At 37.6% G+C, this 25,640-nt stretch overlaps 1 protein-coding gene across 2 annotated transcripts in view; it reads right to left on the bottom strand.

The window, feature by feature from the left end:
* The window catches only part of LOC131164107 (exocyst complex component EXO70A1), a 69,984-nt gene that overhangs the window by 8,721 nt on the left and 35,623 nt on the right, over nt 1-25,640 (bottom strand). For both annotated transcript variants that reach the window (XM_058121075.1, XM_058121083.1), the window contains 5 exons: nt 23,169-23,307; nt 22,883-23,095; nt 10,051-10,256; nt 5,440-5,637; nt 5,250-5,349 (listed from right to left, as the gene is read on the bottom strand). In XM_058121075.1, coding sequence (XP_057977058.1) covers nt 5,250-5,349; nt 5,440-5,637; nt 10,051-10,256; nt 22,883-23,095; nt 23,169-23,307 — 856 coding nt within the window. The remainder of the gene's footprint in view (nt 1-5,249; nt 5,350-5,439; nt 5,638-10,050; nt 10,257-22,882; nt 23,096-23,168; nt 23,308-25,640) is intronic.

Raw genomic sequence — 25,640 nt, 5'->3', positions numbered from 1 at the left:
CAATGACAGGACTACTGGGGAGGTATTATTGGCCGCTCACGCGGGATGATGTGGTTAATTATACCAAAACTTGTCTCACTTGCCAACAAGACAAGGGGGAGCGGAAGAAGTATGGTACTTTCATGGCCGCACCAAAGTACTGTTCGGCAGAGGGGACGACACAATTGTTCCTTGTGACTATTGTGAAACTTTGGGGTTTTCCCCAAGTTATTATTTGTGACCAAGATTTAATGTTCACTGACAACTTCTTGACAGAGTTTTTCAGGATATTCAGGTCACACCTTGACATCTCTTCGAGTTATCATCGACAGACAGACGAACAGATGAAGAGATTTAGAGAGCTACTAGATGAGTACTTGCGCCATTGTGTCAATGACAACCAGAAGAATGGCGTGCAACTACTTGTTGTGGCTCCGTTCTGTGGCAACGCCCAAAGGCGCTCAACAACCAACAAGAGCCCTTTTGAGCTTGTTACAGGCCAGCTGCCACTGTTACCTCACACAGTGGGCGAGCCGTACAGACGAAAGAGTCCCAGGGCGTACAACTTCACCAGTGAAGGGAGACAGAATGCAAAGTTTGCCCAAGCCTATCTGGAGAAAGCTTTTGAGCAGATGAAGAAGTGGGCAGATCAAGAGAGAAGACCGCAGTCTCATGTCAACTGCCTCAAGCCATTCAACGCCAACACTAACGATCTGAGCAGAAGTCAGTCAAACAGCAGAGTTGAAGACAGTGCAACCTGACAGACATGATGGTGAAGAGATCCTTGCAGACAGAAATTTCCTATCCTCAAGGAAGAAGCGGCAGAAGTTCCTAGTGAAGTGGAAGTGCCTTGATGATAAAGAAATCAGCTGGATTTCTGCGGAAGATTTGAAGCCATTCGTGGACAAAGTTGAAGTGTACCTATCGCCAAAAGTCTACGAGGACGTCGACCGCATAAGTGGGGGAGAATGTCACGGGCTAAACTTGTTCAGGGCATTATGCTTGCCTATGACCGCTTATCTCGTGTGTTTGGGATGGGTTTCCATCATGTAAATACTAGTGTAGGGTTATTTTCTAGTATTTCTTTCATTGTAAGCCAAATAAGGCAGTATGACTCCTCGGTCACTTTGATGTTTCCTAGTGCTAGAGTGAGAATGGCCTAGAAAGCTCTTTAGGGGAGGGTGAGTGTTCATCAATCATTGTAAAACTCACTAGCAATTGTCAACGTGCTTAGCCTACTTGCCTCCCTCGCTAAGTACAACATGTCAACGGAGGATTTGTTAATGAATTACGTTTGCTTCAATATTTACTGCTTGGTTGCCACGGCTTTCATGAATTGATTATTATTTCCGCTGCTATCTGATTGAATGTTAATGAAAGTGCTTCGTGGATGAATGTTGGTAAATAAAAGGCTGGCTAGTTAAGCAAGAGTGCTTTAGCTAGCGCCGCACGGCCCTTCACAACGGTGTGAAAAAGGCGGACCGTGACACACCGGCATGTGACTAATCCCACGCCCTGTAGCAGGAGCCCCACCCACCACAGAGAAGTAATTCAGGCGCCCGCTGCAGGAATCGAACCCGGGATGCCAGGATTAGGCTCACCTCGTGAAAGGAAATCCCGGAGTCCGCCCTTGCCAACTGAGCTCAGCCCTGGGGGCGACTTAAGGTTTGTTATTGTTGTTATTGTTGGTGGTGGTGGTGTTGTGTATGCCTTCAATATGTTTATTTTATTTTTTAATCAGATTGATTTTTTTGTACAAATATTAAACTATTTAGAAATTTTCTAAATGTAAGTTTATTTAATTTTTATTGATTTGGATTTTTTTTAGAAATGACTTGTCTTACTTTTAAAAGAAAATAATATTTTTGTTTACAAAATGATTTACATTATTTGTAAAACACACATACACAAACATTACTATTTTTTTTCCTTGTATTTTCTTTATTTAGGTTCACACGTTTAACTTATCTCAAAACAGATTTATTTATATTGAAATATTTGGTAAAGTGGAAGACGTCATCACAATGATAGGTCTATCCCTCTATTTATAAGATATGTGAAGTACGCAACAATAACCATAATATTCCTACTAACTCACACTTACTAGCATAACAATAATACTTAATAATGCTAAACAACCAAAATAACAAGTAACACTCCCCTTCAAGCTGGAGCATAGATATCATATGCTCCTAGCTAGCCACACACAAATTTAACATGAGCCCCACACCCCCCACCCCCCAAAAGGCTTTAGTGAATAAATCAGCAAGTTGGAAATTAGACTTCACATAGGTAATTGTAATGAGCCTATGTACACATTTCTCTCGAACAAAGTGACAATCAAGTTTAGCGTGTTTTTTCAACTCATAGAAGACTAGGTTGGAGGTAATATGAATAGCAAATTGATTATCACACATCAACTATGTAGACCAAGAATGTGAAAATCCAAGTTTTCCAACATGTTCTTCAACCAAATAAGTTCACATGTAACATGATTCATAGTCCTATACTTTGACTTAACACTTGACCTAGCCACCACAATTTGTTTCTTACTCTTCTAAGAAACTAAGTTACCACCAAAAAAAGCACAGGAAATTGTGGATTTTCCGTTTAACGGTAACCCAGCCCAATCAACATTTATATATCCCTAAGTGTGCCCTGATCCCAATATAAGTGACCTCTCCCAAGTGACCTTTGAGGTATCTCAAGATGTGAATGACTGCATCCCAAAGACCTATTCTCAGAGAATCAAGAATTTGGCTCACAACATTTGTCGCAAAAGAGATATTCAATCAAGTGATTGTGAGATAATTTAAGGTTGAACAACAAATCACCCATATCTAGCACTCAATTACTATTAGGATCCATGGGTGCATCAACAAGTTTGGATCCTAGCATCCCAGTCTCATCTAAGGAACAAGAACATACTTCTTCTGTGACAAAATAGTTTTTGTACAGATCTGAATAATTCTATACCCAAGAAGTATTTCAATGGTATCAAATCATTTGTCTAAAGCCTAGTCAGTAGAAAATGCTTTAAGCTCTAGACACCTTGACCATTATCACCAATAATCACAGTATCATCCACATTCACAATAAGCATAAAATCCTACCACATCAAGTGTAACGATAAAATACAAGGTGATCCTCTGCACACCATTGGAGACCAAACTAAAGTACTATAGCACTGATTCAACCAAACCATGCTTTGGGAGACCGCTTTAGACGAAACGATGATTTCTTGATCCAACACACTAAGCCTAACTGCGCCTGAGCAACAAACTCAGGTGGTTGCACCATATAAACCCACTCTTGAAGATCACTCTATAGGAAGGCATGCTTTACATCTAAACAATGCAGAGCCCTTTGACAATTAGTGCTTATGGAGATGAACAAAGGCAAGTTAGGCGTCCAGGGAGAATGTGTCTGGATAATCCAAATCGTACAACTCACTATATTCCTTAGCAACGAGGCAAGCCTTCAAACAAGCCATAGAACCATCGTAATTTATTTTCACAATATATACCAACAACCAACCATAGACTTATCAGGAAGGTATATAAATTCCAAAGTATCATTATCCTATAAAGCACGCTTGTCTTCAACCTTTGCAATCCTCCCTCTAGAGCGGACCAGGGCTTCAAAATCAGATTTAGGAAGAGAATCATAGACAAATTACTAATAAAACAGTAATATGAGGGTGACAAGAAATCATAACAAACAAAGTTAGAGATGGGATGTTGTGTGAACACATGCTTTTACCTTTCCAAACAGCAATGGGAGCATTAACATTGCAGGAAATGGGACAAATCTTACAAGGAAACCAAAGGCATTACAGCAAAATCTTGATGGCCTCAAACTAGGACAATCAAGGCAACGAGAAGGACTCAAACTACATGAAGATGCAGGTGGATGACTAGGCGAAGATAAGAAGCTAGAACTAGTTAGATTAGGAGAGGAAGAGACTTGTCTAGATTAGAAGCACTTAAGAACTCAAAATAGCATGGTATAGACACACAAAGAAGGTAACATATACAAAAAAGAAAAAAAAATGGCACAAAGTAGGACTATAACAACCACATCCCTTTTGAATAAATAGGTAGCCCAAAAAAGTACATTTTTATGGCATGAGGATCCAACGTATCTACCTCGGGGGTTAATTGACGAACAAAGGACATGCACCCAAATATATGAGGAGGTAAAGAGAAGAAAGGAGCATTTGGAAAGACAGTAGAGTAAGGAATTTTGCCACCAAGAACAAAGGATAGCATTCTGTTGATAAAAGAACAAGCAGTGAGTATAGCATCACTCCAAAAAATGTTAAGAACATGCATTTGGTGAATTAAGGTACAACTGACTTCAAGGATATGTCTATTTTCCTCTCAATAACTCCATTTTGTTGTGGAGTCTAAGCACAAGTTGACATATGAACAATACCATACTAAGTCATGAGTAGTGAATTGGGCACTAAAAAGTATCCAAACAAGTAAATCAAATTGAGTCTTTGTTTCATAACAAAAGGCACAGAAGCTACGAAATAACTCAAAACAAACATGAAAGCAAGGTCTCAAATTTGAATTTCAACAAAAATTTCAAAGCTTCTAAAGTACAAGAATTTCAATGGAAATTTCAATTTTTGATGTCAATTTCGATTTCGATTTGAAAAATCAATGGAAATTAGTAGTAACGCATGGAATTCTTTTATGAAACTTTAGAAATGGTTAATAGACATAATAACTTAAGTTTTACGACTAATAGATTATAAATTAGATACATCTATATAATATATGAGGTGCAGTAATTGTAACATAATATGTGTACTATTGAATAATTGGGAAAAAGACAATCTCACTTCAAACAAACAAGATTTTGCATCTCCCAGCCCAATCCACTCCACCCCCCACCCCCCCCCCCCCCCCCCCACCCACAAAACAAAACAAAAACACAAAGAGCCAACCCTGCATTTTATCGTCTCATCAACTCCTGCGGTTAAAACAATCAGAACAGGCCAGCACACCCAGTTCAAGGAAAAGGGAAAACATAAAAAGAGGAGGGAAAGATGATAGTAAAACATGTGGCCAAAAAAAAGATAACATTCCAAAAGCAGGAGAGGCACGGAGCACATCTCCTGGTCAAACAGAATTTGGGTTGGGAAGAAAATGATGTAGATAACATAATATGGAAAGAAAGATAAGAAATAAGAATGAAACGATAATAATGGATTCAAGCACCACCATGAAAAATGAGCAGCCAAGTCAATAGAAACAAACCTTTGACCAAGACACCCTCTTATACTGATTTGCATGCTGCTGCACAATCCTCCGGTGTATTTGCACCCAGTCATCCCCAAGCAAATCCTTGGCTTCTGACCTAAAAAATAAAAATATTAAACAAAATGCATTCTAGCATATACAATACATAATTAAATCTTTACTAAAACAAGCACAAAATATTACAAACCTCCGGACAGATCTGACAATATAGTGAATGTTGTTCATGAGAAATAACTGAGTCAGTGCAGAATCCTTATATTGCTTCGATTTCCCATCCAGGTTATTCTGGAGTGCCTGCATTATCCTCGTTGTTACAGATGCCAACTGGGCATCTGCATCACCTTGATCAAACTCTTGGAAAAGTTGCCTCAGTGTAGATTGATAGCTGTACAAATTCAATACCCATATTCACCATCATTATAGGCCAAAGAGACGGCAACAGATGCAAAATTAAGAGGAAGGGGGTGCCGGCACCCAGAGCAAGAAAAGAGACACTAAAAAATTAAAACTTGGAAACATAATCCACTGAAAATAAGGATGTACCTACCCTAGTAAAAATAATTAAAGGAAAATCAATTGAAGACAAAATTCAACTTCCTTGTCCTATACTAGACAACTCAATGGTTTAATAAAAGATTCTATGTTGGGGATCTTGGGTTCGAACACTAAGATGGTGTGGGGAGGATTTGGGAAAAGAGGGATGGACTACACACAATTGTGTTGCCTGTGTACCCCAGGCCTGATGGGCCAGCAAATATATAGCCCCAAATACAGTAAGAAATCATGCATTAAAGTCAGCAATGAAGAGACACTATAAATGGCTATGGGAAAAAACAATCTATTAGATGTATCCTTTCTAAAGGAAGTAACCTTTCTTCAGGAGGGATGTTCATTCTTAGTCTTTGGACCAATCAGGTGTGTCTTCTTGAAAATATTTTTTTGAATCTCTGATTTGTTCCAACTCTCCTTTCCTGCCCTATTCTACTATTTGGAAGGCCAAGGTTACCCCTAAAATAAAAGCTTTCACTTGGTTGGTTATACTTAATAAGATAAATATTAATAACTTGCCCCAAAGCGACGCGCCGTGTCAGCGCCCGGGTACGGTGTCAAATATGCGAAGGTTCCTGCATCATTCTGGATGTGGACAGGTAAAGACGTTAGTTCAGGAAATTAGGATTAGATTAGCAACTTGGAATATAGGGACACTTACGGGTAAAAGCATGGAAATTGTGGATACAATAATTAGAAGAAGAATTAATATAATTTGCCTTCAAGAAACTAAGTGGGTGGGGGAGAAAGCTAGAGAAATCGATAAATCAGGATTTAAACTTTGGTACACTGGAAAAGAAAAACATAAGAATGGAGTAGGCATTATTATAGACAAAAATTTAAAAGATAGCGTTGTACATGTAACTAGAATAAGGGATAGAATTATAAAAATCAAGATGGTATTAGGACAAGAGATACTAAATATCATTAGTGTTTATGCTCCTCAAGTTGGCTTAACAGAAAATCTTAAAGAGAATTTTAGGAAAATATGGATAGTATTATACAAGGCATACCAAGGACTGAGAAAATATTTATAGGAGGAGATCTAAATAGACACGTTGGAAGAGATAATAAAAATTATAAGAGGATACATAGAGGATATGGATATGGATATGGAGACAAAAATGAGTCAGGGGAGATGATCTTAGACTTTGCTATGTCATATGATTTTAATATAATGAATACTTGCTTTAAGAAGAGAGAAAAACACTTAATAACCTTTAAAAGTGGACAAAATAGAAGTCAAATAGATTTTTTTTTCACTAGGAGGGTAGATCGTTTATCATGCAAGGATTGTAAAGTTATTTCAGGTGAAAGCCTAACCACACGACATAGAGTCTTAGTGTTAGATATATGTATTAAAAAATGGAAGAAAAATGATAAAATAAACTAGTGTAGGAGAACTAAATGGTGGAACCTAAAAGGAGAAAATATAATAAAATTTAAAGATAAAATTATCAAAGATGGGGATTGGACCTTAGAGGATGGGATAGATACAAATACTCTTTGGAATAGATTAGCTAATTCTATTAAAAAGATATCAAAGAGATTTTAGGTGAATCAATGGGAAGATTCTTGAATAGCAAAGAAAGTTTGTGGTGGGATAAAGATGTACAAAAAATCATAAAGACAAAAAGAATTTGGTATAAAACGTGGTAAAAATGTAGAAATAGAGATAACTTTGAAAAATATAAGGAGGCAAGAAAAGATGCAAAAAGGGCCATTAGTGAAGCTAAATATAGATCATTTAATAGTTTGTATGATAGATTAGGTACAAAGAAGGGGAAAGAGATATATTTAAACTTGCTAAAACTAGAGAAAGGAAGAGCAAGGACTTACGAAACGTAAAATGCATAAAAAGTGAGGATGATATTGTCTTGGTTAAGGACGAAGATAATAAAGAAAGATGGTGAAGTTACTTTAGTAAGTTGTTTAACAAAAACCAAATAGAAGGCTTAAACTTAGAGTTGTCAAATGAGGAAAAGACTAAAAATATAAGATTTATTCGCAAAATTAGAGTTAACAAAGTTAAGTTTGCTCTAAAAAAGATGAAAAATGAGAAAGCTATGGGACCAGATAACATCCCAATTGAAGTTTGGAAATGCTTGGGTGATAACAGAATTATATGGTTAACTAATTTATTTAATACAATTGTAAAAACTAAGAAAATGCCAGATGAATGGAAGAAAAGCAATTTAATACCTATATATAAAAATAAAGGAGATATTCAAAATTGTAATAACTATCGTGGAATTAAACTTATGAGTCATACAATGAAACTATGGGAAAGAGTTGTTGAACAAAGATTAAGGTTAGAAACGAAGATCTCAGAAAATCAATTTGGTTTTATGCCTGGGAGATCTACCACAGAAGCTATTTATCTTTTAAGAAGATTAATGGAAAAGTTTAGGAAAAAGAAAAGGGACTTGCATATGATATTTATTGACCTTGAGAAAGCATATGATAGGATACCTAGGGAAGTTCTATGGTAGGTTTTAGAAAAAAAGGGGTTGTAGGTATACCAATGTCATTAAGGATATGTACGATGGAGTAATGACTAGTGTAAGGACTATAGACGGAGAAACTAGAGAATTTCCAATTACCATAGGTGTACATCAAGGATGTGCTTTGAGTTCTTATCTTTTTGCTTTAATGATGGACCAATTGACTAAGAGTATTCCAAAGGAGGTTCCATGGTGTATGTTGTTTGCAAATGATATTGTATTAATTGACGAAAGTAGGGATGGAGTAGAGGCTGAGTTAGAATTATGGAGAGAAGCTTTGGAATCTAGAGGCTTAAGGATAAGTAGAAATAAAACAGAATATATGAAAAGTAATTTTAGTAATGATAGGAAAATATTGGAAACAAAGTTAAACTTGATGATGAAGAAATAAATAGCACTTGTAAATTTCGATACCTTGGATCTATTATGCAAACTAAAGGAGAAATTGAAGATGACGTAATGCATAGAGTTAAAGCAGGTTGGGTAAAATGGAGAAGTGCTTCAAGTGTGCTATGTAATCGTAGAATACCCTTAAAATTGAAAGAGAAATTTTATAGGACAGCTATAAGACCAACTATGCTATATGGATCGGAATGTTGGGCGACGAAGAAACATAATATCTAAAAAGTAAAAGTTGCCGAGATGAGGATACTTAGATGGATGAATGGTATAATATTGAAAGATAAATTAAGGAATGAACATATTCGTGGTAAGTTAGGTGTAGTTCCTATAGGACGACTCAGATGGTATGGACACTTGCAACGTAAGCCTTATAGTGCACTTGTGAGGAAGAGTGACTTAGTTACTGTGGGGGGCAGTAGAAGGGGTAGGGGTAGACCTAAAATAACTTGAGAGGAGATAGTGAGTAAGGATTTAATATCCTTGAATCTATCAAAAGAAATGGTCCATGATCGCATAAATTGGCGGAAAAGGATTCATATAGCCGACCCCACTTAGTGGGACTAATGCTTGGTTTTGTTGTTGTTGTTGTTGTACTAATAACTTGATGCAAATTAGGAGACCTTTGAAGGGTCTCTCTTCCAATGTATGTGTCTCTGTCACAAGAACTCTAAGACAGCTTCTCATCTTCTTTTAGCAATGTGAATTTGCTTGGAAGACTTGGAATATGCTTTTTGGTATTATGGGAGAGAGCTGGGTACGCCCTCCTTCAGTGGATGAAATGTTAGATATATCCTTCATAGGCCCTGGTAGAAGGAAGGATAAGGCAACTTCATGGAAGTGCGGATTTTTTGTAATTTATGGGGAATATGGATGGAACGTAATACTCGGATATTTTCTAGGAAAAAATTAAATTGGATCCTGGTTGGGGTACTTGGGATCACTATGGCATGTTGGTTATGGATTTTTTCCAGAGGGAGCAAGCTTTCGGGAGTTTCAAAGAGATTGGAGGAACATGCTGACTTGATGACCTCTTCTCTCTTGGATGTTTTTATCTGTCTATTTTTGGATTATCCCCAATTTGTCATGGGAGATATTCTCCCCATTGTAAACTCTATATCTATTAATGAAATCTTCTTTCGTTATCAAAAAAAAATTCTATTAGAAGCAAAAGAACATATTACACGATGCTAAATCCACAACTACTGTTACTGTAACCTTGTCAAAAAAAAACTACTACTAGAAGTTAGAGGCAGAGTATTAAAGAATTTAGGGAAGGGGGAGTTGAGGGGGTTGACTGTATAAGAAAAGAATCAGCAAAACGTGGAAAGCAAAAACTGACTTACTCAAATAAGAATTTCACATAGTTAATTACGTAGCTAGTCAAAGGATGGACAGTTCCATCAAGGACAGCAGTTTTTGTGGCATCTTTTTCAACTGCTTCCACAAAATCGCCAAAGGTCTCTTGAGCAGTCTGTGCTAGCCGTTTTGTCAAAATCATTGCGGATTCCCTCATTTCAATGCAAGCTTTAGATCCAAATATTGTTTCAATCTGTAATTAAACCACTCAAAAAGAAAAGAGGTAGAAATCAATCAAACCACATCAATTGTTTCTTGAAAAATCAAATAGAAAACAATGAACTAACAAGCAGGTAACATTTCATGGTTTTCAGGAAAGTCTATGCAAGAAAACAAGACTATCATGAAACCATCTGTCATTCCCTGGAGGTAGATAATAGTCGCAAAATTTGATTGAACTCAACAGCTGTCCCACATGATTTTCAAGTTTTCTTAAACTTCTTCCACTATATTACAACTCAATGAATTTTTCAAAATCAACACTCACCCACCAAACAGAAATTTTACCTGTTGGCATCATTCATTTATTGATAAATCAAAACAAAACCCATAACTGTTTAACGAAAGCACTCAACATGCATGCATGAGCTTTTCCCAATGGCACACCTCCTAGCCACCCCATTGAGGTGACCAAGTTTCAACTCTCAATGGTAGTAGGTTTTGTGAGCTGGGTGCATGGAAAGCATCAACTTATAAAATTAAAAGAAAAAAAGAAAAAGTATGCTGGTGTGAGAGGCAATAAAGGAGTAACCAAATTTTCAACCGAAAAAAATAAATAAATAAATAAATAAATAAACAAGACAATATGCTTAAGTATCTAGATAAATTTGGTAAAACCAGACAAATTAGAAGTGCTTAGAAGCAAACACTTTCAAAAGTTCTGACAACGGTTCACAAAAATAGAACCTATTTATTGCAGTGAAAGAATCTCAAAAGTTTTAGGCATCATTTATATATCGATAAATAAAAATAAATTCCATAAATGTCCAACAAAAGCACTCAACCTACATGAATAGATGTCTTAGGCCAAACACTTCACACCATGAAAAGGGTCATGCCGCACTAGTTGTAGCACATAAGCTTAACTAGACAGCTGAAAGTAAACCTTAGATTCACCACATGAACAAGTTCATAGGCATCAAACACAAATTACACAAATGCAATAATCAAGTATGAAAGTAAACATGAGTGAAGTGGTAAACCATAAGGAAAGCATATCATATTATCGCACCTTCATAGGCTACATGTGTGTAGCAAGGGAGGCAAGTAGGCTAAACCGCTAAACACGTTTACAATAGCTAGTGGGTTTTACAATGATTGACAGCCTCCCCTTAAACAATATCCATGCAATTCCTACTCTACCACAAGGAAACATTAACATGATCAAGGAGTCATGCTCCCCCTTTTCCTGAAGGCATTTGTCTACCCAATGAATAAGCCTTACACGAGTATTTACATGATGGTCACCCACCCAATAGGCACAAGAAAAGAAGCCAGAGGACAGCGGCCCTGAAGAAGCTTAGCTCGTGACATTCTCCCACATTTATGTGATCGATGTCCTCATATACTTTGACATTAAGCACCTTAAAGCTTTGCCCATGAATGGTTACATCTTCTACTAACATCCATCTAATTTCTTCATCTTCAAAACCCCTTCACTTCACTAAGAACTCGTATAGTTGTCACCTTTATGATGTGAACTCTCAATCTAGAAGGATCCCTTCAATTTCTCGAGTTGCAAGGTCTTTAGTAACTACTCAATGTTGGCAATGAATGGCTTGAGGCAGCTTATGCAAAACACAGGATGCACCTTCATCCAAACCGGAGGATCAACGTTGTAAGAGACTTTCTCAACTTTGGCCAAGATAGGGACTAGTCCTTCATATTTGCAAAGTAATCTCATATCCTAACCCCATAGCAACTTGGTTTGTTCTGGATGGAACTTAACAAGCACCAAGTCACCCATATTTAAATGCAACATTCTTCTCTCTTGATTTTCCCACTTCTTCATCCACTAAAATCTTTTCAGATAGGCTTGGGCAATCTCCACTTTTTTCTCCATTCTTTGACAAAGATAAACACTCTTGGACTCTTTCCTATATATGGCTCATCTATTATATGAGATAACAATGGTTTTTAACCCATAACAAACTCAAATGGACTCTTTTTGGTTGTTGAACTCTTCTAAGCATTGAAAAATAACAAAGTCACATCAAGTAGTTGTGCCCAACTCTTCTGGTTGGCAGTGATGAAATGATGCAAGTACCCCTCTAATAGCCTAATGAATCTCTCAGTCGAGCCATCAATTTGCAGGTGATAGATCAAATAGATTTCAAGCTATGAACCAAGAATTCTAAAAAGTTTTGATTTGAAGTTTCTATGAATCTCATGCAAGAGAATCTTAGGTATTGATCATTAATGATGTATGGAAGAACACCCTAATACTTCACAACATGCTTAAAGAACAAGTGTGTTGTCTTTTTTGCCTAGTAGTACTACTGTGCTAGTATGAGAGTATGGTACTTGTTAAACCCATTTATAACCACAAGTATAGACCCTAACTGTCCAACTCTAGGAAAATTTGCAATGAAATCAAGGAATACAGTATTCCACAGTGTCATCAATATTGAAGAGGCTCCAACGATCATACATCTTCTTTTGCTCGACCTTTTCATACTCGCAGGTGAGACAAGTCCGAGTATATTCGCTACTCTGCTTCAACAATGCCTAAGTTTGTTGCCATCTAGGGTGGCTTGGTGTCATGACACTCCTACAATAGCATCTTCCTCACATTAGCAAAAAGCAGAAAGCTATCCTCTAACCAGAATTGGCATGCTTTGTCCTTTTTAACCAACTTCACAAGGTTTTGGACCACTAGATCTTTGACAAGGTTCTTCTTGGCGTGCTTTTGTATTGTCGTGGTAACTGGTAACCTTACTCTCAAGTGGGTTACCCAGGTCACTGTCAAATAATTTGTGAATGGCTGAATGAATTGGCCTTGAGTTCTGTATATTATATAAAGACTTTACAAGAATGCTATACATGGAAAGTAAATAAGGTCTAGCATGATTCTAGCCCTATACAAGTAAACTATAATCTATCAAGCCCTATACATGTAAACTAAATATATGCTAATTGTACAAGATAATGAATTGAAATATAAGGAAATAAATGTGAGCTGAAGTAAGGAAAGAAATCTTTTGCTTTGCTGTTTGCTATTTCGTTGCCAGCCCCCCTCAAATTGATGCGGGTTGATCAACAAGCATCAATTTGCTACTTAGGAAGCAATGTCGATGACGAGTAAGAGCCTTGGTGAAGATATCCGCAATTTGTAATTCAGTGGAAATGTATGGAAGAGTGATAACACGAGCTTCAAATGTTTCACAGATAGAGCGACAATCGACTTCAATATGCTTCGTGCGCTTATGATAGACAGGATTGGTTGTGATTTGAATAGCACTCATATTATCGACATGTAGAGGTGTAGGATCGATCTCCGAAAAATCTAGCTCAGCAAGCAAGCCTTGAAGCCAAATAATTCCAGAACAAACAAGAGACATCGCCCGGTATTAAGATTCTGTCGATGACTTAAAAACTCTGTCTTGCTTCTTACTCTTCCAAGAGATCAATGCATCAAATAAGAACACACACCAACCAGTGATGGAACGACGTGTATTCGCACAACCAACCCAATCAGCATCGCTATAAGCAGTAAGGCAAGTAGAATTTCCTGCAGGGAAGAATAAACCACGGCCAGAAGTGACCTGAACAAAGCATATGATCCTACAAACAACAACCAAATGAAGATAACAAGGAGTCTGGAGAAACTGGTTGACTTGCTGTACAGCAAAAAAAATGTCTGGTCTAGTAATGGTGAGATAGACAAGACTACCCACCAACTTTTGGTATAAACCAGGATCAGCAAGTAAATCACCCTCCTCTTTGCGAAGCTTGACATTTAATGCCATGGGAGTATCAACAAAAGTACCCTTCTGAAGGCCAGCTATGGCCACCAAGTCACTAGCATACTTACGTTGATTGAGTGAAATACCTAAGGGACTACAATTCACCTCAAGACCAAGAAAATATGTGAGAGACCCAAGATCTTTCATATGAAAGGACTCTGAGAGATGAATCTTGAGCTGAGCAAGTAAAGAATAATCGAAACCAGTAATCACAATATCATCAACATAAACCAAAAGAACAACAATACCCATGTCTAATTTCCGAAGAAACAATGAAGTGTCATACTTACTCCGCTTGAATGAAAATTGTAATAAAGTGGTGTGGAATTTATCAAACCAGACCCTCGAAGCTTGTTTGAGACCATAAAGAGAACAACGAATTTTACACACATGTGTAGTCAAAGAGGGAAACAAGCCAGGGGGTGGCTTCATATAAATACACTCTTTAAAATCCCCGTGAGGAAAAGCATTCGACATCCATCTGATGTAGTGGCCACTCACTAGAAGTAGCAATAGCCAAAATCGTACGAACAGTAGTCATCTTAAGCACAGGAGCAAAGGTCTCTTCATAATTGATACCATATTCTTGATTATTCTCAAGTGCAACAATACGAGCTTTGTAACGATCCAGACTTCCATAAGATCGGACCTTGACTGAGTCAACCCATTTACAACCCAGAGGAACAATGGTGGGAGGACAAGGCTCAATGTCCAAGGTGTGATTGACCTTTAGAGCGGCAATTTCTTCCTACATAGCTTGTCACCAACAATCATGCTTGGCAGCAAGTGAGTAGGAAGTGGGAATATCTAAATTGGACAATGCAGCAGTAAGAGCTGAAACAAAGCTACCAGAACTTGAAGAGGGAAACCCATACCTGTCCAGGGGTATAGACACTCTTGAAAAGCGACGTACCAAAGGCTCTGGAGGTGCTGCAACTGATTGAATCTGGAGCGTAGTAGGATCAAACATCGGATGAGCCACAGGAAGAGACTATGGGCGGGGGCGCCGCGTATACTCAATGCCTGGTTTAAAACGAGAACTGACTAGATGAGGATCCGAGAACTGCTCCTCAAAGGAGGGGAGAATCACAGTAGAAGAGGAGGGTAGAGAGGACACAGGAAAGAAACGTTGATTTCCAAAGAAAATAACATTCCTAGAAATGCGTGTACGATGTAATGTAGGATCATAGCAAACAAATCCCTTTTGAAACACATTGTATCCCAAGAATGCACATTGAACAGATTTAGCAGATAATTTATCTCGCTCATGAGGAGGTAAATGAACAAAACATACACAACCAAAGGTATGGAGGTTATCATAACTAGTTTGCTCAGCAAATAAACGGAAATAACGAGACTCCATGAGTAGGACTTGAGAAGGTAAACAATTAATCAATTAAGTAGCCTCAACCCAGAACAAGGATGGAACAGAGGATTCCAGCAAGAGAGTCAAACCACATCGAGGAGATGAAGATTTTTCCGTTTGGCTACTCCATTCTGTTGGGTAGTAGCAAGACATGAACGTTGATGAATAATGCCTTTAGAAGCCAAAAATGCTTGAAACTCAATACACACATATTCACCACGAGAATTTGTGCATAATGTCTTAATAGAAGTAGAAAATTGATTGTCAACATACGCTAAAAACTCAGTGAAAGTATGAAAAACCTCAAATTTAGAGCAAAGAAAGTAGACCCAAGTAAATCTTCCATGATCATCAATGAAAGTCACATAGAATTTAAATTTTTCATGCGAACTAACCGAGGAAGGTCCCCAAACATCACTATGGATAAGCTCAAAACACTAATAAGCTCTACTAACATGCAAAGGGAAGGGAAGAGTTTTGCTTTTACCAAGTTTGCAAGAGGCACACTCAAAAGATAAAAAAGAACGTTCTTTATTACCAAGTAAACCAGAGTTCAATACATGAGATAAGATCTGAGTATTGGGATGGCCTAAACGACGATGCCACACCATACTAAGATCTGAAACATTATTACAAGCAAAAGACTTAATATAAGAAACTGGCGAACGTGTTGAACAGGCAAAAGTAGTGGAAACAAGTGCCCCACTTTAGGTCACTTCGCGATCAGCTCCCCCGTTACCTAGTCCTACACAACACAACCATTACCGTAAAAATTAACAACACAATTGTTATGAACTAATTGACCAACAGAAATAAGATTCGTGGAAAGCTGAGGAGCAAGAAACACATTAGTGAACTTAGAAGAGGCATCTCCGACAGCAGCTATTGGCAAAGAACTTCCATTGGCAGTCTAAATAGCAGATTGACCAGCGTAGGGCCGAACATGACACAAGGAAGTGGGATTATTTGTCATGTGATTTGAGGCACCCAAGTCCACATCCTAGAGATTAGTATAATTGTTACCTTGGAGCCCCATTGCTGATAATGTAGAAATTAGCATCTGTTGCACCATTTCAAGTGTGCATTAATTCACTGGAGGAGGTGCAAGAACAGAGAAGTCACCTGAAGAAGAGCCAGGAGCCGCACAAGTCACTGTGGGGGGTACACTAACAGAAATCTGGAATGTTTGGGCCTAATGATTCTGAGGTCGGATATGACATTCTTTGATAATGTGACCCTTCTTGCAATAAGAGCGGAATTTCTTGGAACAATTAGCAACGATATGTCCAAATTCTTTGCAGCAAAAACACTACAAAGTGCTAGAATGCGCAAACGGTCCTTGTTGTTGAGCAGCATAAGCCATAGGGACAAACCCAGAACTACCATGAGATTGTGTCAAAGTAACTTGAGTACTAAGTCATTGTTCTTCATGAAGTAACTCACCAAAACAAACATCCGAAGAAGGAACAGGAGAGCAATTTAGTAGAGACAAGCGAACAGATTCATACTCGGGGCGGAGTTTCATAAGAAATGGATCACGACGACTAGTCTCGTGAAGACATTGAATAATGGGAAGAGAAGCCACAAGAACATCCGTAGTAACCAGATCAAAATATTCATTCCAAAGAATCAAAAACCCCAAAAAATTGTCTTGGATGGAATGATTGTCATGTTGAAACATGGCAATTGCATGCTCTAACTGAATACGACGGGCACCGTTATCTTGATGATATACTATTTTTAAATAAGTCCACATAGATTGAGCGGTGTGATAAGGTCGCAAGTTGGGGACAATATGTGGCTCAACCGAGCCAAGAAGCCAAGACATAATCCAAGCATCAAGCACAGCCCATGAAGGACAAGCTGCGGACTCCTTGGATTTATCAAGATTGGGTGCACAATCCGTGCCATCAATATGACCCCAAAGATCTTTTCCCTTCAAGAAAAGTTCAAACTAAAAAACCCACGTAGAATAATTGTTGCCCGTAAATTTGGCACACACAGGTGCGGAGTCCATGCTAAATAATGGAGAAAATCAAGAAGCCCGAAAAAAAAAACTGTGCTGAAAGAAACAGACCACCAGAAAATCTAGAAGCCCAAAAAAAACAACGCAGGTACAAAGAAAAACCAAGAACAACCTCTCTGCACTAAAAAATTAAATCTTGAACCAAAAACCTGCTGTGCCGAGAAGATAAGTGCCAGAAACAGCAACAGAAAGTTGTTGCCTGCTTGCCGAGAGTCACAAACAGCAACAGAAACTGGAGAAATAAGTGGCAACCAGAATCTTGCTATGCCTGCTTGCCGAAAGTCACAAACAGCAACAGAAAATTGTTGCCTGCCTGCCAAGAATCAAAAGGATATAGACTGGAGGAATAAATGGCAACCCAGAAACCTGCTATTCCGACAGCCACGCAGCCACAGAAGTACCAAAAGAACAGAGAAAAAAAAATCCAGAAGAGAAAACAAAACCCCAACAGCCACAAAACCAAGAAGACAAAAAATTGAAGGGGAAAAAAAACTTAGTAGTCGGCTCGCTCTGATACCATATCAAATATTTTGTGAATGGCCGAATGAATTGGCCTTGAGTTCTGTATATTATATATAGACTTTACAAGAATGCTATACATAGAAAGTAAATAAGGTCTAGCATGATTCTAGCCCTATACAAGTAAAATATAATCTGTCAAGCCCTATACATGTAAACTAAATATATGCTAACTGTACAAAATAATGAATTCAAATAGAAGGAAATAAATGTGGGCTGAAGTAAGGAAAGAAATCTTTTGCTTTGCTGTTTGCTGTTCCGTTGACAGTCACGAGCTCAGATTTCCTCCTCAGTGGACCTGAAACTTGGATCATTTACCCGTCTCTCACAAACCAAGCTTGTTGAAGGCATTATGCTTGCCTATGATCGCATTGACCGCTAGTCTTGTGTATATGGGTTGGATAACCATGATGTAAATAGTAGTTTAGGCTTTATTCTTTAGAGTAGGATATTGCCAATTTAATTTCTCCTAATCCAAGAACTAGAATAGTGTAAAAAGCTCTTAAGGGTGGTTGAGTGTTCATAAATCATTGTAGAACTCACTAGCTTTTACAAACGTGTTTAGTCTACTAGCCTCCCTCCCTAAACACAAACTGCCTACAAAGGTGTGAATATTGATGTTGCTTTATACTTTACCATGTGACCCCTCCTACTTTCATGGTTGTTTACTGCTTTTGTTTAACATTGAATTCCATGGTTGAGAATTTGTTCATGTGGTGAACCGGAGTACAGTTTTGGCCCATGACAGTTGGTATCACAACTTGGTTAATTGCTTCATGAATCAGTTCCCTCGTACTGTGGAATGAGTGAAGCATCAGTAAGAGACCATGCCCTTAATATCGAGAGAATTGAAGCATTAAGGTCACAAGCTAAGACAGCCAACAATGTAGCTGTGGAGATAGCCAAACTTCCTAAACATGTTGATGCATAAAGGATCACAAAAAAATCAATAGCATTCCACTATGAAGTTTCCATAGGACTTCCAAGATATGGCAGAACTTTATAGATCTAAATGAGTAAGCTTACTGTCAAAATGAACCTAATTGTTCATGTTGTTGAAAATACCAACTCTACAGTGGTAGAGTATGGAAGAACAAGGGTGTCAAAACCCTGAGCATATGGGTGCCAATGATGATTAGGAGTAGGAGAACTTATCAGACATGGAGCAATACTTTCGCGTGGCAAGAACCAACTTAGACAAGGCGCAAGTACCCATGGCGACAATGTACTTGATTCGTGATGCAAATTTGGGGTAACATACCAAATCCAATGAGATATAAAATGGATGATGCGTAACTAATAGACTTGAAAAGAGAGATCAAGGCCCAATTTCAAGACGATAAACACATTGGTACAATAAGAGATTATATGAAACAATTCTCTGCTTTAATGTTCGATATCTGGATATGTCAAAAAAGGACAAGATTTTCTATTTCCTCGAGAGATTGAAACTATGGGCAAGGGTGAAACTTCATTGACAAATAGTGCAAGACTTGCCTACTACACAAGCTACCATAGAATGCTTTACTGATTACACTGGAGACAGTTCCACCATGTCCAAAAAGAGTGGCAGGTTGGGTGGAAACAATGCAAAGTCTTTCAAGAAAGGCAAACCTAAAAATCGGGCAAACAATAGCAAGGTGTCAATTTCAAAGAAAGCTTCATCGTCTCAGCCTTTTAACACATCCAATGGTAAGGGTAAGCTAGCACGCTTCTTATATCAAAGCCCTCATAGAGTTACTGATTTCCCTCACAATTCATCAGTTAATGCCCAAGACAAGGATGCTGCCTTTGAAGTTGATACCTTGGTGTCGAAATTTTCACTTTCCATCACCCTCGAAATCGAAATGGCAATTGATTTTCATCTTACTTAATTTCCAACTTGAAATTTTAGCAAAACTTGTCGACATTTTGACTATAGAATGAAATTTCATTAGAATTCAAATGCAATATTTAAACGCAAAATGAAATTTCTCTTTTAATTTCTTTGTTTTATTGAAACAAAAGATTATTACAAAGGCCTTTGATATTACATAAAACATTCAACAACATTTTATTTAGCCATTCATGTCTAAATTATCATTATTTGTATAATAAATAATATTTAATTGATTTATGAATTTCATTAACCTAATATGTTTAATACATATATTATATTACAACTATTGCACCTCATACACTAATAGATGTATTTAATTTGTAATATATTAGTCCTAGAAGTTACATTATTATGCCTATTAACCTTTCCTAAATTTTCACAAAAGAATTCCATGCTTTACAACTAATTTACATCGTTTTTTAAAATTGAAATCAAAATTGACATCAAAATCAAAATTTTTGTACTTTTGGAGCTTCAAATTTTAGTTGAAATTGAAATTTAAGACCTTGGGTGTGAGCTCCCTTGCTTTGGTTTTGCCCTACTTGAAAAGACATTCTATTATTTCCACACAACAAGCCACTCTCCTTAGACATAGGGGAATTCTCGCTAACGCAGTCAATCAAGCACTCCATGGCATCCTGTGCAGTAGGCAAGTCTTGAATTCTTTGTCAATGAAGTTCAACCCTTGTCCACTACTTCAAACTTTAAGGGAAATAGAACAACTTGTCTTTCTCTAACATGTCCATGATATCCATTATCAACAAAACGAATTGTTTCACATATTCTCTCACCAACCCCATGTACTTAACAACTTAAGAGATCGCCGTTCATGTTAAGAATTCTACTCAACATTCTCAAGAAAAAATTGGGCCTTAGCTCTCTCTTCAAATCTATCAAAGTATCAACTATACACCAACCATTCTAAATCTCATTGTACTTATTACATCATGGCATCTTGCAATCCCCATACAAGTACATATTAGCCAATAGCCATGAATGCTATCACCTCCTCCAGGTTCATCCTAACCACAAGAAAGTATTGTTCCATGTCAAATAAGAGGCTCTTCAACTCCTTAGCATCACCGCCATCATTGAATGCTCTTGGTTGGTACCCTTGCTCTCCTATATCCTAGCCTTGTAGAATTAGCATTCTTGGGAGCATGATGAGGTTCATCTTCGCAGTAAACTCATTGTAATTTCTTCTATCGTACCACAAAAATTTTCTAAAAATTCAACAATAACCTCATTGCTGTTTTTCATATCCCTCCAATACGTATTCTCCAGTGCATCAAATCTCTCTGTCTTACAACACAGCATGATTCTCTCACCAATGCTTTACATATCCCACAATCCAAAGGCAATCAAATTAAAAAGCAAGTGATCAAGATCATATAATAATTGTCACAAGCTGGCCACTTCACACCAAGTGAAGGATTGTGCAATACTAGTTCTAGCATACGAGCTTAACTAGTCAACCAAAAGTAAATTGCGGACTTTCTAGACAAGTTCACAAGCATCAAATACAAATTAAAGGGAAGCAGTAAGCAAGGATTAAAGTAAACAGTAAACACGAGTCAAGCAATAAACAGTAAAACAATGCAATTCATATTATCACACCTCGTTAGGTAACGTGTGTTTAGCAAGGGAAGAAAGTAGGCTAAGCTCATTTCCAATAGCTAGTGAGTGAGTATTCACTCTCCTTAGGGAGCTTTCTATGCAATTCCGACTCTAGCGTGAGGGAACATCAATATGACCAAACAAACACACTCCTTTTTTTCTTCCTAAGACATCTCCTTCCCAAAGAATAGAACTGACATTAGTACTTACATGATTGTTACCCACCCAATGTGCACAATAGAAGTGGTCACAGGAAGGAATAAGACCTTCAATGAGCTTAGCTTTGTGATACCATGCCTTTGGCCAAATGGCTCACCTCTTGGCCCCCAACTAGGCAGCCAAGCTTCAAGTCCCAATAGGAGAGTTGGTGTTGTGAGTTGGGTGCAAGTAAAGCACTAAGAAAGTAAAATAATAAAGGCATTCAATATGCAAGTGATGCCCCAATAAAGGAATTGCAAAATTTCAATGAAAAAAAAAATTATTCACAGCAAACATCTCAAAAACTTCATATAATCTTTTGCAGTGAAATATTCAAAACTTTTTAGCATTATTTATTTATGGATACACTAAAAAACCTATAGCATAAAATAGCCAATGAAAGCCCTTCCAAATGCATGCACTGGCCTTTAGCCTAATGGCTTGCCTCCTACCAGCCCCCTGCCCCCCACCAAACAACAATAGGTGACCATGCTCCAACTCCAAATAGGGGAATCAGTGTTGTGAGTTGTAAAATAACTTTTTTAAATAAAAAAAGACATTCAACATTTAAGTGTATGACGCAATACAGAAGTCGCCAAAGTTTCTCAAGAGGTTACGGTTAAGTGCAGATAAAATGTCCAACAAAAGCATTCCAAATGTATGGATCAGAACATAAATAAAACTGCTTAGCAGCAAACACCTCAAAAAACTTTTAAACAAACAGAAATGCAATCAAACTTCACTCGCAAGTTTATTAAAGCTAATGAAAATTAAGGTAATACGTGGATAGCATGGATCTGCAAATTCATCAAAGATGTACAAAAATAAAAAGAATAAGTACGTTGATTGAATTCCCCAGTAATCAGAAAAATAAAAATAAATTTAACATTATGCAAAAAATGCAGCAGGTAAATTCAGAAATTGCAGTCATAGCTAAGCTAACTAGTGATCAGAAAATAAGTTTACACTTCTTCCTTATAAACCTCTATGCCACTGATTTATGCTATATATTCTCTAACTAAAACTCAAGATGGCATCCACAATTTTTTTGCAGAGAAACTTTTGTCCACCCATCAACAATCAAAACCATTCAATACTTACACATTCACATCAAAATGAATTTACATAAATTCCATCAAATGCTAGAAAATATTTTTAAGACTCTACATAAATGAAATCAAATTTCAATGAGACAGATAATTATGTAATCACAGCTTAGTATTCGAGGAGCAAGAGACATAGAACATACATCTGAATGAAGTTCCCTCATTATCTCATACATGTCTAAAAGAACAAATAATTTTTCTGGGGATCTCTTGCTTTTGGCTATAGCCTCTCCAAAACTGAGGAGCACAGCCACACAGTTTGTGGTCACTTCAGCAAAGCATTGATCCCTGAGAGAATCAACTCCATCAAATATTTGATCACAAACTTTCTTTTCTGCAGCAAATAGTAGTTTGACCTGTTTCAAGCATGAAGCTGTCAGAAAAATAGAAATTTCTAGCAATCATACCAAATTTTGTGTAAAACCTTACAGAAATTCGCATGAAATGAATCCAATTCCCAATTTTTGACTCCAAAACCTCCCACTGCATCTTCTGGACATCATCTTTACTAAGTTTTTCCACACCTAATTTCCTTAGAGACTGCTCCAAAACTGAAGCACGGGTTTCCCTGAATGAATGAAAAAAGAAATGGAATAGGCAAGAAAATTAAAAATTTAGAAAGTTCTACCCTCAGGAATACAGCCATTCAACATAACAATAGAGCAGGAGCTGTCGAAGCTACATGGATTGATTTTATTGTGCCAACCATGATCAACCAGGGAGAAATATAGAATTAGCAATGTGATATTATTAACCCAACCAAGTCCTCCCGTTTCAAGAAAAGATTCCAGCTAGATGCACACTTAGTGTAATGTGCTTCTCCACAAGTATTCAGTGACCATGCATATAGGGGTATAGTTGGTGATCTGAAAGCAAACTGGTTTATAATATTATTTCAAACGCCATTGTAGTCTGTAGGATTGATTGGCTATAAGGTTTCAGGATTTTAAGTCACATATTTATAAATTATTTAACATCCTCTTTATAAATTATCAATGTTTTAGAAGGCAAACCAGATGGCTATCTGGTTCCCAGTTCATGCATTCCAACTGGTCCATTTTAAAATACAATACTGCAATACAATGATCGTATATGTTATATATATGCATTGTTTTATCATCCCTTATGCTGTTGTTTGGTAGTTAAAATCTGCATTTTTCCAGCAGCCACCAATGTTCAATTCCGCAAACTAATAGTTTTACACCTTCATCTAAAGCAAACTTTCACCTATTCAAGCTTCAACTCTCAAGTCAGCTTTTTCACTTCCAATGGTCAACTTTTACGCTTCCAATAATGCGTCCCAACTCCCAACAACTTTATTATTATCATGTATTTATTATATTATTTTAATTTTTAGCTTGGCTGGTGTGAAAAGCCCCTTAATTCAATTCCTCCTCCACCTTCTGTTCTCAATTTCTTTCAAACCAAGAGGACAGAAGCACGGCCATCCACTGTCCATCCCCTCCCTCCCCCCCCCCCCCCCCCCCCCCACCCCGCCCGCCCAGCTCTCTCTCTCTCTGAATCACAAACTTGCCCATTACATCTCCCAGGACCATGACAGGGCTGAAGGTATGTGTGGCTGAGATATTATAATATGATGAGCACATGAAATGGATGAACATTTGCAAGATATGGATAAACATTTTGCAGCAGCTGCTCCTCCTCCTCTCTCTCTCTACAAATTTCACTTTCATCCAAAAATCTAAATCCAACAAAATCAAGATTTGGAAAAAATGAGCAGTGTCTCATGACCCTAGTTCTATCTAGTTCTTTGGATTCATCCAATTTGTCCAGTTTTTTCAGGGTTTTGACTTGTTCAAAATTTGTTAAGATCCGCACTGCATGGGGAACCGGGTCCCAGTTTAACCGGTTGGACCAGCCAGTCTGGTCTGGTTTTCAAAACACTTTAAAGTACATAACACCCACTTTCTTAAGAAGACAAACCCTGACTCAATGGTGAAGGTGTTACATCCAAACCCAACAGTCAAGGCTCAAATCACGTAAACAGTCTTCCCAAGCATCGAGGTAAGACTGCATCCAGCATGCCCTATCCAGACCCTCATGGCATGGGAGGCCTGTGTGCTGGGGGTAGCCTTGACCCAGTGGTACAAGTGTTACGCTTGAACTACAAGGTGACAAGTTCGTGTCACAGAAACACCTTCTCCAATTGTGGAGGTAAGGCTGCGTACATCATACCCTCCCTGGACCCGTATATGGCATGGGAGTTTTGTGTACTAGGTGTTGCAATATATATACACAAACAACAACAACAAAACTAAGCCTTATCCTTTTGAGTCCTATTTTGCTCCACATATTAGCATATTAACTCATAAGACAACTTTAAACAAATCATAATTCATACATCAATCATAAGAGCCTGATTTAAAATAAATGCGTGGCTAGTCATCCTCCTTCCAGCCCTGCAACAAATGCCTATGCTGATTTGTGCCTTTAGTTCTCAAATTTAAAACAAATAAGTGTGAAGAAGAAATGTATATTTTTGCCACAACCACTCAATTGTCATCAATAAATTTCATTATTTCCCTAGCATGCATACTTCATTTTAATGACTGCTTTTTTCTTAAGTAATTTTTTTCTATTTTTATCAAAATCATCAACCAAATTCAAGAACAAAAAAATGAAAATGATGAAATTTATCAAGCCTCATATTAAAATACATGGTTATTTGATGATACATATCAAGATTTGTCACCAACCCATTTAGTTTGCCTTGCCTACTCACCAAGCCTGTACAGCTAATGAAGCTTTAACAGTTCTAGCTTCTCCCTCTTATTTAATGGCTAAAAGTTGCATTTTAGCTATTATCTACTCAAATTTTCAAAACCATCTGTTGCAGGACAGCATCAAGGTTCTGCTGCCAAGGGAGAAATTAGAAGAAAT

The sequence above is a fragment of the Malania oleifera genome, chromosome 1 (genome assembly GCF_029873635.1).
Source record: "Malania oleifera isolate guangnan ecotype guangnan chromosome 1, ASM2987363v1, whole genome shotgun sequence".
Classification (NCBI taxonomy): domain Eukaryota; kingdom Viridiplantae; phylum Streptophyta; class Magnoliopsida; order Santalales; family Ximeniaceae; genus Malania; species Malania oleifera.
This window is presented reverse-complemented; position numbering and strand designations above follow the sequence as displayed.